This window comes from Lynx canadensis, chromosome D4, assembly GCF_007474595.2.
Source record: "Lynx canadensis isolate LIC74 chromosome D4, mLynCan4.pri.v2, whole genome shotgun sequence".
Lineage (NCBI taxonomy): Eukaryota > Metazoa > Chordata > Mammalia > Carnivora > Felidae > Lynx > Lynx canadensis.
The window spans coordinates 2,452,897-2,467,076 of NC_044315.2; the positions used below are offsets into that span (position 1 = coordinate 2,452,897).

Sequence of the window (14,180 nt, forward strand, 5' to 3'; positions counted from 1 at the left end):
CCTGGGCAGGAGCTGGCTCGAAGCGGGGAGCTGGGTGGTTCAGCTGGGCGCCTTGGCACGTTCCTCTGTCTGCCTGGGACCCTGCTTACCGCGCCTAAAAATCCTGGTCTGGACTGGAATGGTGGGGCGTCAGCTTTTCTCTATAGACAAGGCTTTCTGCCAGCAAGATGTTTATGGAAACCACGAACAGAAAAGCAGACCCGGAGCCTCACTCTGCCCTTGCTGCCTCCACTGTGGCCCAACAGCGAGCGAGGAAAGGCACAAGGGCCCACCGCCTGCAGCCGCTGACCTGTGGCCTTGTCTCCTCTCGCCTCCTGTGTTTCTGGGAATCTGAGCAGTAACTGCACGTGCGGAGAGAGTCATAGGAGCTCCAGGGGACGAGTGTGGCAGCCCCGTCCCTGTGGGTATCAGCAGGACTCGGAGTCGGGTCCGTGGCCGTGGGAGCATTGCTGCAGCAGACCAGGGACATTGTGTAGCCGCATCTTGTTCTGGTTTTTAAAGTGAAGGCAGCACACTTCCATGCCTCCTGCTGACCAGGCCCCCCACTACATTTTGGGAACAAGTTGGTAGGCAGGCCTTTCCCAGCTTTGCAGGACGTCGTTTGGGAAATGCATCTGCAGGGAAAGTATACTTGGCCCTTGAACAACATGGGATCAAGCAGCACAGGGCCACCTGTGCCCGGATTTAAGTACGGCACAGAACTATGAGCGTATTTTCTGTTCCTTGTGATCTTTCTTTCTTTTCTTTTTCTTTCTTTCTCTTTCTTTCTTTCTTATCTTTCTTTCTTTCTTTCTTCTTTTCTTTCTTCTTTTCTTTCTTTCTTTCTTTCTTTCTTTTCTTCTTTCTTTTTCTTCTCTTTTCTTTCCTTTTTTTTCTTTCCTCTTTCTTCCTTTTCTTTCCTCTTCCTTCTTTCTTTCTTTCCTTCCTTCCTCCTTCCTTCCTCCTTCCTCTCTTCTTCCTTTCTTTCCTTTTCCTTTCTTTCCTTCCTTTCTTTCCTTCCTTTCCTTTCCTTTCCTTCCTTCTTTCCTTTTTCCTTCCTTTCCTTTCCTTTCCTTTCCTTTCTCTTTCTCCTTTCTTCTTTCCTCTTTCTCCTTCCTTCCTCCTTTTCTGCCTGCCTTTCTCCTTTCCTTTTCTTCCTTTCTTTCTTTCCCCATTTTTGAGAGAGTGAGGACGAGCAGGGGAGGGGCAGAGAAAGAGGGGGACAGAGGATCTGAAGATAGTTTGATCTGGGGCTTGAACTCATGAACTGTGAGATCATGACCTGAGCAGAAGTTGGATGCCTAACGGACTGAGTCACCCAGGTGCCACCCCCCCCCCCCATAATTTTCTTGATGATATGTTCTTTTCTCTGGCTTACTGGATTGTAAGAGTACAGCAGAGGTTACATACAGTGTACAAAGTGTGTGTAAATCGTTCATGTAATTGGTAAGGCTTCCGGTCAAGCTATCAAGTTTTTTTTTTTTTTTTTTTTAATTTTTTTTTTTCAACGTTTATTTATTTTTGGGACAGAGAGAGACAGAACATGAACGGGGGAGGGGCAGAGAGAGAGGGAAACACAGAATCGGAAACAAGCTCCAGGCTCTGAGCCATCAGCCCAGAGCCCGACGCGGGACTCGAACTCCCGGACCGCGAGATCGTGACCTGGCTGAAGTCGGACGCTTAACCGACTGCGCCACCCAGGCGCCCCCAAGCTATCAAGTTTTGAGGGAGTCAGAAGTTATACTGGGGGTCAGCGCCCTGATCCCTGCTTTAAGGGGCAGCTGTGCATCTTGAAGGGAAGGTAGAGTGGGGGGATCTCAGGCGAGATTAGCCGTAGTGGTTCTTTGTTGCAGTCTTCAAACAGAAATCCGGTTCTTTGTCTTCCCTAGTTGGAGTAGTGGATGCCTTTCCATTTCAAGGCACTGTCAGAAAACACGACGGGTTTTGGTGTGTTTTTAGAGAAATGGACCAGGGCTGTTACTCACTAAGTAGAGGTATTTCCAGCCAGTGCTTTTCCATTTGTTAAATCACAAGTACCAGTCACTGACCGCAACAGCGACAGAGACAACTCCCCTCCTCCTCCCCCTCCCATCCTCCTTGTCCCCCCTCTTCCTCCTCTCCCTTCCTCTTCCTGGAGTCCCTGGCGTGGGCTCAGGTACTTTTCATGGCACCCCTGTCAAGTAGGAACCCTGGGCCCTTTGATGCAAGAGGTTAACTGACCAGTTTGGGGTCATGCAGCTGAGAAGTGACTGAGCCAGGGCTCCCAGAGGGGACAGCAGGATTCTAGAGCACACAACCACCACACCGTGCTTCCTCGTGGAGTGGTTGCTTGTCTCACATTGGAAAAGCAGGTTACACAGACAAGGTAACAGTGAAGCAGGCATCTACATGAAGTGTGGTGCTGTCTTAAATTGGACAAAAAGAATAATACTTTTGAATCGACTTTTAAGTGCTTTTTACACCAAGGAAGTGAATAGTGTATTGGAAGGCCTTGGCTTTGGGAGGTTGCCGCAGACAGCTCTGGCATTCTCTGGGATAGAGTTAATGAAAGAACCCATAGTGTGTGGATGGAACCCCGACTCCCCATCTTGTTTTTATATCGTCATTTTGAGCCGGCAATGGCAGCATCAGCTGTACAACTTTTGTTAAGCAACAGGAACCAGAAAAACTTCTCCTTACTGGTGTGCATCTTGTAAAAAGACAATTATGTTGATACAATCAGTAGTTTCTTCTGAAATGTGCTGCAACACGAGTAAGGGAACTGCTCTTAGAAGACAGTACTAAATAGAATAAGGAAAGTGTCAGTAATTAATTTGTGCAACATAGTACATGGTGCGTGAGTGGCATTTCCTGGTTCACGGCAGAATGGTGCTGGTTGAAGCTGAAGAAGTGTGGTCCCTTTAAATACTGACCACCAAAATAAGATCTTCCAGTCCCGGGGAGGAGGATGTGCTTTGAACACAGAATCTCTTTTCTGGGTGACAGAACAATTAGCGGGGTGTGTTCCAGACTTCCTTAAAGTGTCCGGCAAGGCACAGAAAATGCCCCTGCAATCCAGCTTACCTTTTGGGGAACATGGGTACGTGGAAACTAGTGTTGGTTTTGACTGGTGCTCCCTAAGGTATGGTGCCTGGGGCAGCAGCGGCCCGGAGCGTGTGCTGGAAGGTCTGGGATCGAGGAATCTGGCGCCAGGTCCGGGCCTTGCCCACACGCTCCGGGTGGTCGCTCGCCTGCCAGAGTCTCCTCCGAGGCCCATCTGAGAGCTACGCGGGCTCGTGGGGAAATCCGCTCCTGCCGTACAGGGAGAGTGGCTTTCTGCCGAGGGGTTGGCCGGCCCCGTCTGCTCCCCGGGGGCATCCCCATGGGCGTAGGAGAAGAGCCGGTCCCAGTCGTGAGGACCAACAGCAGCGCATCCCTCCAGAGCCCGGGGGCCTGTCCGTTGTTCCCAGAGGCGGCTGTGGAGAGAACCAGCAACGCGCTCACAGGTGCGCGTACCTCTGGCGTTCTGTGCTGTCCTCCTCGAATCGTTGGGATCGTGACTCAGTGCAGCCCTTTATTTGCGCGTGGCGGCAAGTTCAGCCGTCCTCCCGGAGCGAGGTGCCTGCCGTCCGCCTGCGGCAGCGCTGTGTGTGTGTCGGCCTCTGGAGGCTGGGCCTGGAGAGCCCTCTAGACTCTTCGCAGGGACGCACACGAGCTCGAGGGCTGTTACGAACACGTGTATCCAGGGAGAATGTAGGTCCGCGGCGCCATATTCAGGCAGCCCTTAATTTCTTTTAAGTTTGTTTATTTCGTGAGAGAGACAGAGCGAGCAGAGGAGGGGCAGAGAGAGAGTGAGGGAGACCGAGAATCCCAAGCAGGCTCTTCTGAGAGCCCGGAGCCTGCTTCGGATTCTGCGTCTCCCTCTCTCTCTTTGCACACCCCCACCCCCGCTTGCGCTCTGTGTGTGTGTCTCTCTCTGTCTCTCAAAAAAAAAAAAAAAAAAAAATTAAAAAAAATTAAGCTGAGCTGAAGAGCTCTCTGCCACTTTGAGTTGAAAAGGAAGCCCTCCGAAAAGTGCGGATCCAGAGTGGACCCTGGAGTCTGTACGGGTTGGAGACTGCAAAGGCTGGCTGCAGCCGAGGTGGCCGGAGGAGAAACCAGCCGTGGAGGAGGTTTGCCTGCCCCTCGTCTCCGTCCCAAGGCCTCTGCTCGCTCCGCTCCCGGCCACTCTGCAGCCGCCTGGGTCACTGCTGCTTCTCCGATCCCACACCTCCTGCTCAGACGTCGGGGCCCAGCTGGGCCTGAAGAAGTACACCCGCGCTCCAGACGCCGTGGTCTCGGCTGGCACGGAGCACAGGAACGCCGGCGACTGTCGGGCACCTGAGGAGCACTGACCGCATGAGAGAGGGTCACACACGGCGGGAGAGCTAACCAGGAGTCTGCGGGCGGCACCACCGCACCCAGACGAGGCCGACCCGCAGAGCTCACAGAGGAATCGGGAGAGGAGGCGAACGTTTACGGCCGATAGAGGAAGGCTTGTTAATTAAAGAGACACGGTTCAAGAAAAGGTGAAGAAACATTTGTTTCTTATCTATCGGTTCGATAGAGAGGCTGAAATTCAAGCCTGTCTGTTTTACCTAATTCAGGAGAGCTTGGTCTGAGGCTTTCTGGAAGGTGAGCAGTGTCAGGGGAGTGGGATCATGGAGGAGAGGCCGGGAAGTGCTGTGTTCCTCTGCTAAGGAAGGGACAGTGGGTGAAGGATCCAGAATAAATGTAAGAGAGGGGCACCTGGCTGGCTCAGTCGGTTAAGCGTCTGACTCTCTATCTCAGCTCAGCTCAGCTCACGATCTCACAGCTGTTGAGTTCAAGTCCCACGTTGGGCTCTGTGCTGGGTGTGACGTCTACTTCTTGAAAAATGAAATGGGGTGGGTAATTTTGCACAGCTGTCTTTAGATTGGTCAACTGCTAGTTGAGGGGTTGAATCCAGGATAGAAGCTCTTCTGGTTGTGATCTGTATTCTCCAAAAAGCCAGGACCGTGGTGATTGTGTGCCTGTGCACGTACGGAGAGAGATCAGAGGCCGGTGTGGCAGCTCCGGTCCCAGGGCAAAATTGCTTCCTGTGAGGACACTTTTTCTTAAGACCTTCAACTGATTGGATAAGGCTCAGCTACATTATGGTGGGCCATCTGCTGATTTACAGGTTGCCTTTCTAGAAAAATGCCTTCACAGAAAACATCTAGGGTAATGATTGACCACATAGCTGAGTACTGTGACCCAGCCAGGGTGACAAATTTAGATAAACCGTCACACTGGCAGAAATGCTGTATTTGCTTATAATTTTGGTAGTAACGGTGGAATGTTTGTGTGAATTAGGAAACGGTGCATGTGACTGCATTCCTTAGTCAGCGAGGCTGGGAATCAGCCTGTTCCTTTGCTGTGAAGAAAGCCTGATGCTGTACACAGCATGCATCGCTGGGACTTCTGCTGAAATCTCACAGATGGTAATTGGTTGTCTGAGGAGACACATGATGCCGAAGATCCCTGTGCTCTCCCGGCGATACGTAAGGGCTGAGGTTCGCGGTGGCTGCTGCCGAGTTCCTGGGCGGGCAGCGCTGACGTGAGCTCTTGGCCCTGCCTCTTCCGTGCATCCAAGGGAGGGCGATTGTCCCAGCTGCTCTTCTGTCCGGCGGGTGGCCCTGCCTTGCGCATCCCTCTCTTTCCCTTTCCTCGTGCAGCTGTGGGGACGCACCCAGGGCCGGCGGGGGGCCGCCGTGGAAGCTCCCGGGCGCTCCTCGGTTCTCCGCAACCGTCCTGTAACCTCCCGGGCCCCTGCGGTCAGTGTGGAGGCCTTGGCTCACATTTCCCTTGCCGAGAACCGTAAACTCTGCTGTCTGGTGGCCCCAGTGTCACTGTCTCGTTCTCCCGTGATGTGGTCCTCGTGCCTGGATGCCCACAAGATGTTCTTTTCCTTAAAGAATTTGTCTTAACTGGAGGATGTTCGCGTCAGAGGTGGGGTCTGTTTTCCCAGGGCTGCCTGTGCACACGGGTGTTGTTTCTCTCGGGGTTTTCCGTGAGTTGCGTCAGCGTCCTAATGTCCTACGACAGCTAGGAGCCGTGTCCATTAGTCACAGCTGTGTCGTGTCCTCCCAGGCGGGCCCCGCCGCATCTGTTGGCCGTGCTCCTCTGGGTTAGTCCTCGTTTCTGAAACGGCCTCCTTTCTGGTTCTCACTCCCTGCTCTGGCCTCTGGTGTGTGCCTGGCCGTGGGGAACGGTTTCCATCTCCCTCCCTTGTGGGTAGATGGCCTGTGGGTGTGCCTCCCGACTGTTCCATGTCATCCATGTGCAGCCGTGCCACTGTCCTCTCGGGCCCCATGTGTGAGGAGGGCTGTGGCTCCCTGGATGGCCATCCCCTGCAGAGCTCCGAGCCCCTCTGTCTCCGCAGGGCTCTGTGGGGTCTTCCCTTCTCAGCCACCACCCCCCCCCCACCCCCGCCTTGTTAGCCTGTGAACCCCATCCTCCTGGAAGGCAGGTCTGCTGGGCGCCTGCAGAAAACCCGCTCAGAACCTTGGGAGCCCTTTTCCACCCGACGTGAGCAGTTTTCCGTCTGGGATGATCTCCCTCTTGCTGAGGAAAGGCCTGCGCCAACAGATGCGGACCTCGTTGGGCAGCCCTCGAGGTTCCTTTACCAGCTCGCCTCCTTGAAAGTCCGTACGTCGTACCTTTAAATGTCACAGCCTACAATAAATTGTTTTTTTCAAAGTTTGTGTGTATGCCAGTCGCTTACGACTTTCGCTCGTGGTGTAGACGAGAGATCTCTGCCCACCGGACGTTCTCGGCTGAGCACGTGCAGTGCCCCGGGGCCTGGCCGTCCTCTCTGTCCACACCCAGCTTGGTCCCTTGTCCGCGACTCCTAGGTGGAGCCCAGATGCCTTCCCTGATACCAGGACCCACGTGTGCTGCTTGTAAACGTTGCATGTAGATTTTCCAATTGTTAATAATCTGGAAAGAATGTGGTTTGGTGTTGCTCCAATAATTTTTGATAATACATTAAGTGTTTGTCAAAATTCAAGTCTTGTTTCAAGTTACAATTTCAAAATTCAAGTCAGAGTCTGTTTCCTAGAGAAGTACTAACGGTGTAATGCCTGGATGCCAGCCGGCCTGGACTGCTGGTTAAAGAGAAGTTAAAGGTCTAGTTTTTTCTCCTTGATTAAGGTGGTGGGGGCTCATTATGTGGGCACCACAGTGGGTGAGATTGAACAGTTGCACGTTTCTGCTTGACGAGAAGCGGGTTCATGTTCTGTAAAGCCGTGTGCATGTATGCGTATTTTATGCGGTCAGCCCTTCTCTATCTATGATTAACCGAGGTCACTGTGAGTTGACTGCAGTAATAGAAACTCACAGTTGAGAAAGCGATGCTCGTGTTCCATATCAGGGTGAAGTTGCTGTGGCAAAGTGCTGTTCCTGCGCCTGCCCACAGGGCGCACAGGGAGCAGGACGTGTGCACACGGTGACCCGGAGGGCCCCTGGGGGCGCCTGGACCCGGAGAGCATGCTCGCTAGCAGTAGGGTTGGGGGTCGGGGTGTGTACTTCTGACATGATACCTTACGTGTGTTATGTGTGAATGCAGAAAACATCGGAGCAGTGTGGGGCCGAGCAAACCCGTTTCCCAGCCCCGGAGGAACATCGTAGGCTGCAGGATTCAGCATGGGTGGAAGGAGGGGAATGGCCCTGTCACCCAGTGGAAAGGAACCGTTCTGGACCAGGTGCCTGTAAATCCTTCTTTGTATCTTATAAAATACGATGGATTTGACTGTGTTTATGGACTAGAACTTAATAAAGATGAAAGAGTATCTGCGCTCGAAGTCCTCCCCGATAGAGTTGGTAAGTTCTCTTTACTATTTGTGTGTTGTATTCTTTACAAATAATTGTCGAAGTGATTGCTTTGTGATTATTCTTTTGCATTGTTGGTATTTTTATTTTTCCTGGAGTGCAGGCACTCCCGATATACTCTTAAGTCAGTCACCTGAAACCACAGTTCAAGTCAGGGGTGTAAAGATGTGTGAAATGATTGCTGAACAAATTGACAAACTGATAATTTCTAACATTATTTCCCACGTTTTGCTCACTGTTCATGTGGACTCTGATGGGTAAGAATGTTTTCTTGTTAGCTCAAATATCTTGTGTACCTCTTTCATCAGATTATAGTAGCTTATGCACTTACTTTAGAATCCTTATGTGAGGTATATCTTTCATTGTGTGTTATCACATAAGTGATAACTGTATTTTCAGCCAAAATTCAAGCAGCCCAAACCCGTGGGCTTTATTCTGCATTCTTTAGATGGTTGTTTGCACAATGTGGAAATGAACGGCCCTTTCTTTTCTTAAATATTGTACAAATATGTCCCCTTATATAGCTTAGTTCCTTAAGGCTTAAGGTGTCAGTTAAATAATAACGACTGATTTTATTTTTAAAGATAAGGTAAAATACCATTTCTAGGATGAGTAGGACGCACCCACGTTAACGTTACTTTCTTAAAGAGTGTTCACTTTGAAGTGCTTTCTTCTTACCACGGCCATGCTGCTCGTGCCTGAGCGCTGGTTGATGCTTTTGGAATTGTCTTGAAAAGCCTCTATGTTAACAAACCCAGTCTCAGCAGATGTGGACTTGTGGGTAGAAGTGTGGGGCCAGATTGTCAAGAGGGGAAACTACTCTGTCCCCTTGTCCCTTTGTTTTTGCCATTGTGTTCTTGGGACACACGTACTTCCCTAGCAAGTTAACTCTTTGCCAGAGCAGCAAGTTTTCTGTTTGCCTTCCCTTTAGATGACGATGCTAAGTCTATATTTATCCCGTGTAAATACAGTTCTGTTTTCGCAGAAATCTTCATGTCTTTATTATTATCAAAGGTAACTGTGTAATGTTACATCTCTGGCATTTGTCACATCTTTACCTGTTCTTGGTGCCACTGGACCTTCCTCCTTCCTCACGAGGCACATCCTCTGTTTCCTCTTGATCTTGACGTTAGCCTATTTCCAGTGTGAGAAACTAACATTGAAGAGTCTTACCTTCAGGTTTTAAAAAAATACCTAGACTTTCAAATCCATTGTTTGTACTAAGTAATTGTCGTGTATCCTTTTTCTGATCTAGATGTTTAGTCTGTCCCTTTTGGGGTGAGACTGCCCTGCTGGCCTGTGTGAGCTCTTCTGTCATCATAGGACAGAGGAGGTCATTTCCTCTTGGTAAAAACGTGATTTGATCAAACCAAGATACCCCCAAATCTATAAGTATCTCTGGTGATGGACTTGAGTTGCTTAATGGTTTTTTTTACTGTTTCCAGTGGGAGATCAGGCTTGTTTTTGTAAAAAGCAAAGCATTTTAAAAAGGAAATCCAAAGGCGTCTATTGCAACCCAGCAGTATTTCACGTGCTGAATTTAATGAGTAGTTAATTCTGGTACTTCTCGCATGCTTCAGTCTGGAAGATTATTTGCCCTTCGCTTACGTTCCACGTAGGAAGGAAACCGTCTTTCACGATCAGCCTCAGGTTGTACATCAGACTGTACTTGCAGTTTTGTTTGCGATAAGCTAAGGAGGGGACCCGGCCTGAAGGCCTGTGGTGGCACAGTGTATGGGTGCCCCATGTGTGGTCAGGGGCCCTCGAGGTCAGGAGGCTTGTGACATCGGTAAAAACACAGAACGTGAAATTCACTACCTTGACCATTTTTAAGTGTTGAATTCAGTTAGTGTTAAGTGCATTCAGGTTGTTGTGGAGCAAATCTCCAGAACGTTTTCATCTTGTAAATCTGTTGCTCCGTTCCCCACCTCCCCCCCCCAGCTCTTTTACTTTCTGTTTCTATGAATTGGGTCACATTAGATACCATTAGATAGAATATTTGTCTTGGTGACCACTTCCTTTCCCAGCATAGTGTACTCAGGGTTCGCCCACGTAACATGTGACAGCATCTCCTTCCCTTTCGAGGCTGAGCGGTACTCATCGTGTCGACCCCGCATTCGGCTCGCCCGTCGCTCTGCTTGGGTTGCCTCCACCTTTTGGCTGTTGTGGAGAGTGCTGCCATGAACATGGCGGTCAGGCACTTCGGGCCCCTGCTTTCCTCTCTTTTGAGGATAGTCCTGGAAGCAGAATTGCTGGATCATGCAGAAATTCTGTGTTTCATTTTCTAAGGAGCCCATGTACTGTTTTCCACAGTGTTTGTAACATTTCACATTCCCACCCACAGTGCACAGGGCTCCAGTTTCTCTACATCCTCGGCAACACCAGTTGTTCTTGTCGGTTTTGGTTTGCATTTCTCTGGTGATTAGTGATGTCGAGCACCTTCTCGTATGCTTTTTGGCCACTTGTCTGTGTCATCTTTGTAGAAATGTCTGTTCAGGTCCTTTGCCTGTTTCCCAATCAGGTTATTTGATTTTGTTGAGTTGTAGGAATTCTTTATGTATTTTGGAGATAAGTGAGTTTTAACACAACAGTGTGACAGGTTTACTGATAATGATTTCAGATTCTGCGTGCGGTTAACCTTTAACAAGCTTGTTGAGCTGTGACGTAGTGTCACAAGAGTATCTGAAATTATCTGACAAGACTAATAGAATACTCCCCCTTTTCAACAACACATCTTTGTGAGGCTGGGTTTCATATGTCAACCAGAAGAGCGTGTAACAGATGCTTCAGAATGCTGAAGCCAATAGGAGAATCTCGCTTTCCTTTTGTGAAGTTAGACATTGAGAGATTTAAACAAATGTAAAATCATCCCGCTCTTCTTACTAAATCTTTCTTAGAAAATATGGTTATTTTTTATTAAAAATGCTTTATGTAAGTATTTAAAAAATATTTTTAGACTTACTTGTAATTTCTAGTAGCAGATTTTGGTAGCTATCCATGTAAAGAATTGCTCTTTTAGATCCTCAAAAATTATACAGGAGTCCTGAGATCAAAAAGTTTGAGAACTTCTGAAGAAACGCGAGTGGGCTTTTAGTGCACACTGGGGAATTTTGTGTAATTTTGGATAGTTCTTGCATATGTAAGCAAAGAGAACCACCATATGTGTTTAGAGTGTCCTTCTGATAAAATTGGCTAGCAGTATCTTCAGAAATTCTGTGTTCCTTTGAATTTTAACAGAAGTAAAAGCACTTATGAATGAGTAAAATAGAAGTGCTTTTTTTTAAAAGACGGTTGTCTAAAATGCGAGGACCAGAGAAACCTTAAAATCATTAGGACCTTCTGTAATTTTCCCAGTATTAAAAACAAGTTAGGTTGTGATTTTCCACCTGCCCCTTAACGAACACGGCAGGGCCGTCGATTAATTTGTACGGCGGGTGTCGGAGTGCAGTGCTCTTGGTATCGGAAAGCAGACGGAAGGGGTCTGTGCTTGCATCCCAGGTGCCCGGGCCAAGCAGGACGACTGCCGATGGTGGGGAATGCCATTAACGAATAAAGCCGGAGGGGGCAATGGTCTTGGCCGGGCTTTCACTCCTGGTCCCGGAGAGCCCCTGGGAGGAGACCTGGAGGAGGAGGAGACCGTGCGGGCAGGGCCCTGGCAGGAGGCAGAAGGGAGAGGGCGGCTGGGCCGGCACTGAGAAGCAGTTACTCAGATGCTGAAGTGAAAGCCCTGGGGCGTTCCAAGCGAAAGCACAGCCCAGTGTGGTGTAGCGCCCAGGAGCAGTTGGCTTGCTGTGGAAACAGATTATAGACCCAGAGGAAGACCTCAGGCCTGGGGTAGGGTGACCTCTTAGTTTGAATAACTGCCCCGTGGTCACGGAAGGTGTTACCAGAGGGAAGGTGGGTGAGGAGTGCGTGGGAATGCTCCTGTTCTGCAGCTCCAGGCAAGCCTAGAATTATCTTGACTTTTTTTTTTTTAATGTTTTTATTTATTTTTGAGACAGAGAGAGACAGAACATGAATGGGGGAGGGTCAGAGAGAGAGGGAGACACAGAATCCAAAGCAGGCTCCAGGCTCCAGGCTCCGAGCTGTCAGCACAGAGCCCGATGCGGGGCTCGAACTCACGGACCGTGAGATGATGACCTGAGCCGAAGTTGGATGCTCAACCGACTGAGCCACCCAGGCGCCCCTTGAAGTTTAAAATAGCTATTAAACCTACCAAAACCCACTGTATACCTCGAACGAACCATTGAAAGTTCTAATTTCAAGGTACCGCACCAAGAGCAGTTGAGTTCGGAAAACAAAAAAGAAGGAAAGCAGGTTCTCGCAGTGACTGACCTGGGACCCCCAGAGCCTGTGGACTCCAGTGGGGCCTGGGCGCCAGCCCGCTGATTCTTGTGCCGCTCACACGTCAGGCCATCGCCTTGTGTGAGTTCAGTCTTCACACACAGTACATGTCGGTAAGATCCTGTGTGAACCGCTGTCTGCTTCTTGTCCCCAGCGAGCTCTCGAATCAGCGACGCGCACCTGGCCGACACGATGATCGGAAAGGCGGTGGAGCACATGTTTGAGACAGAGGATGGCTCCAAGGACGAGTGGAGGGGGATGGTCTTGGCTCGCGCCCCTATCATGAACACGTGGTTCTACATCACCTACGAGAAGGACCCCGTCTTGTACATGTACCAGCTCTTAGATGATTATAAAGAAGGCGACCTTCGCATCATGCCCGATTCAAGTAAGTGTGGATTGTCAGCTTTTATTTTTGATAATTCCAAAGGAACTTGAATTTTAGAACAAGATATTTGATTATTTTTTGTAGATTCATCTTTCTTACTTTGATTACTAGGGTTAAGGGATGATTCTTTTAGTCCTGCACCGAGTGTAGATTGTGAAATTTTGCACCTTTTGCCAAGACTAACGTGCTTTCTGTGTAGATCTGTCCTGGATTGTGGATGTGGGGGTGAATGGAACATGTAACACGGGCTCCTTCGTGAGTGGCTTCCTTCACTCAGCGCAGTGTTTTCAGGCTCCTCCAAGTTGTAATGTGTCGGTGCTTCATTCCTTTACTGGCCAAGTGCAAGTGTAATCTATGCGTGTGTATCCACCCGTCTGTTGATGGACGTATGGGCTGTCGCCCGCCTCTTGCTCCTTATGAAGGATGCTGCTATAAACCTTTGTGCGCAGGTTTCTGAGTGGATGTTTGCCTTCCCTTCTCCTGGGTGGACACAGAGGTGTGGGACTGATGGGTCTGTGGTTACTGCTGTGTTGTGTGGGGGACCGCCGGACTGATTCACAAGGCCACTGCACCATTCTGCACATGCTCTGACCATGTGTGATGGTTCTGATTGCTTCACACCCTCACCCCTTTGTGTTACCTGATGTTTGGCTCTGGCTGTCCTCATGGTTGCAAAATGCTAGCTCGTCATGGGTTTGGTTTGCATCTCCTTGATCGCTAGAGACATCGGGCACCTTTTCCCGTGTTGTTGGCTATTTCTGTGTCTTCTCTGGAGAAGTGTCTGTTCGTGTTGTGTGCCTGTTCAGTCAGGCCACCTGTCTGTCACTGACTTGTCTGGGTCTGTGTTCTCCATGCGGGTCTCCTGACACGTCGGACTTGCAGACACTTTTTCCTGTTCTGTTGGTTTCTTTTTGCTTCCTTGATGGTGTTCTTCGAAGCCCAGAAGTTTTAAATTTTGACGAAGTCCAATTTATTCTTTCTCCTGTAGCTCGTGCTTTTGGTGTTTTCTCTGATAGTCTTTACCAAGTTCAAGGTTCTGAAGATTTACTTCTTTGTTTTCTTCTAAAAGTCTTGTAGGTGTCGCTCTTACCTGTGGGTCTTTAGTTCTTCTATTTAGGTCTTTGATACATTTTGAGCTAACTTTTACGATGTGGTGAGAGGGTCCATCTTCATTCTCCTGCATGTTGTCTGAGCGCCATTATTTGGAAAGACTGTTCCCTCCCCTGTTGGGTGGTTTTGCCGCCTTGTTGAGAGGGAGTTGGCTGCAGACGTGTGGGGGGTGCCGCTGGGCTTCAGCCCTGCTTCGTCGCCCCAGGCTGTGCTTGCGTACGTCCGGCGCTTGGTCACACTGCTCCGGAGTCAGTGTGGACACTGGGAAGGGTTGAGCCCTACTTTGTTCTTTTTTCACCATTGTTTTGACTCTTCGGGATCCTTTGCGATTTCGTGAATTTTGGTATCAGTTTGCTAATTTCTGCAAAGCAGTCAGCTGGGATTCATCCGGGGATTGTGTCGAAGCTCTGATAACTTGGGGGGTAACTGCCGTCTTGACACCGTGACGCCTTCTGACCCACGAGCATGGGCTATACTGCCATTGCTGAGA

At 49.6% G+C, this 14,180-nt stretch overlaps 1 protein-coding gene across 3 annotated transcripts in view; it reads left to right on the forward strand.

Annotated features, from left to right (window-relative positions):
• SPIN1 (spindlin 1) overlaps positions 1-14,180 on the forward strand; it is an 85,093-nt gene that overhangs the window by 55,635 nt on the left and 15,278 nt on the right. For all 3 annotated transcript variants that reach the window (XM_032595643.1, XM_030294448.1, XM_030294447.1), the window contains exons 4-5: positions 7,586-7,839; positions 12,347-12,580. In XM_032595643.1, the coding sequence (XP_032451534.1) occupies positions 7,586-7,839; positions 12,347-12,580 (488 nt within the window). The remainder of the gene's footprint in view (positions 1-7,585; positions 7,840-12,346; positions 12,581-14,180) is intronic.